Here is a 1,450-nt window from a genome sequence, read left to right as displayed (position 1 = left end):
GTATTTTAGTTTTGTGGGGACAACAGATGCACAGAAAACTCTAAGATAAACAGCAACACAGACACAGAGTCTTATCTGAGACGGTGCTGGGGTTACATACAGTTGTCATTTATCCTTTGCTTCAAACATGTGCAATGACCTGGGTGTCAAATACGTTCATGCAGGGAATAGGAATTCTGGTTTTAGCTGTAATTTTTGAGTCAAGGTGGGAATGTAAAAACGTATGCCCTCTTTGTAAAACAATTGAGCAAACACCTGCTTATGGAATTCAAATGCATACGAAAATTGTCTGTTATGCATTGTTCATGACTGCTCATTGTATTTTTGAAGATCTTTTGCTTTACTATTACCACTTCTTTCTATCAATAATTTCATTTTACGCAAATCTCCAATTTCAGTTTTCCACAGTTCCTGTCTTCTTTGTAGATCACTTTGCCTATAGAAACGCATACTTCCTCTTTTCTCCTTTGGCCTATAGTAAAGGTTCTTTCATATGCTAATGGGATCACCTATTGATACATCCATTGTATTATTGTAGCTCACTGACTCAAACTTTTAGAGTGGTGGAGAAATGACATTGGTGCTGTCATCCATCATTATGGACTGTTAGAAGATTTGAGGATGCAGCATCATGTACTTTAAAGAGAAGATACCCTTCAAGGCTTTTCTTCAGATCTAACAGTCATTCTCTTTAAAGGAATCACTCTTTAAAACCTTAAACCATAAACTTTACAAATAGGTCAGTATACTGCAGATATCTTTCAAGGAACAGGAGCTAGTCGTTATGCCACGTTTTGATACCTGACATTGCAGTTTATGTTCTTCACTCACATCCCCCAGACAGAGCATCAMAATTAAAGTTAGTTCTATTAAGTTTAGGAGAGCTTGATGTGTCTTTCTTATATGACTCTAATAATGATGATATGTACCTTTGGCTGGTGGTGGTTCTGGTTTTTTGGGCACAGCAACAGGCACTTTATCTTGTGGGACGGCTTTCTTGGGCACCTCAAGCACTTTAAAGACATTATTATCTCTTAATTTCACAGTAAAGATAAGTACAAAAGATTATAACACTGATCACAAAATCAAAGAATTTAGATGTTTGTAACACTGTGACATTCCACTAGGGTGTAGTTGGCTAGTCACTCATGCAGTATCAAGCATGGAAGAGGCTAGGGGTATAGGACACACAACAAATGTTACATAAAGAAGGGATAATAAAAAAAAAAAAAAAAAAAAGAAAGTATTGATCAAGATATGAAACAGAAAAGCAGCTTCCCCCACAAGTAATACCTTTAGGCGGTGGAGCTTCCGGTTTCTTAGGCACAGGTTCTGGTTTCTTGGGCACGGCCACAGGTTTCTTGGGCACGGCCACAGGCTTCTTGGGCACGGCCACAGGCTCTGGGGGAACTACCACTGGCACCTCCTCTTCTGGCTCTTCATGCTCAAT

General features: G+C 38.9%; 1 protein-coding gene across 1 annotated transcript in view; it reads right to left on the bottom strand.

The window, feature by feature from the left end:
* The window catches only part of LOC146600541 (titin-like), a 242,582-nt gene that overhangs the window by 113,593 nt on the left and 127,539 nt on the right, over window positions 1-1,450 (bottom strand). Inside the window, exons 155-156 of the mRNA XM_085321165.1 lie at window positions 1,294-1,437; window positions 930-1,013 (exon numbers count right to left, since the gene is read on the bottom strand). Coding sequence (XP_085177291.1) covers window positions 930-1,013; window positions 1,294-1,437 — 228 coding nt within the window. The remainder of the gene's footprint in view (window positions 1-929; window positions 1,014-1,293; window positions 1,438-1,450) is intronic.

The sequence above is a fragment of the Rhea americana genome, unplaced genomic scaffold (genome assembly GCF_003343005.1).
Source record: "Rhea americana isolate MKP2758 unplaced genomic scaffold, rheAme1 scaffold_12, whole genome shotgun sequence".
NCBI classification, from domain to species: Eukaryota; Metazoa; Chordata; class Aves; order Rheiformes; family Rheidae; genus Rhea; species Rhea americana.
The sequence above is the reverse complement of the archived record's forward strand: the minus strand, read 5'-3'. Positions and strand labels throughout refer to the sequence as shown.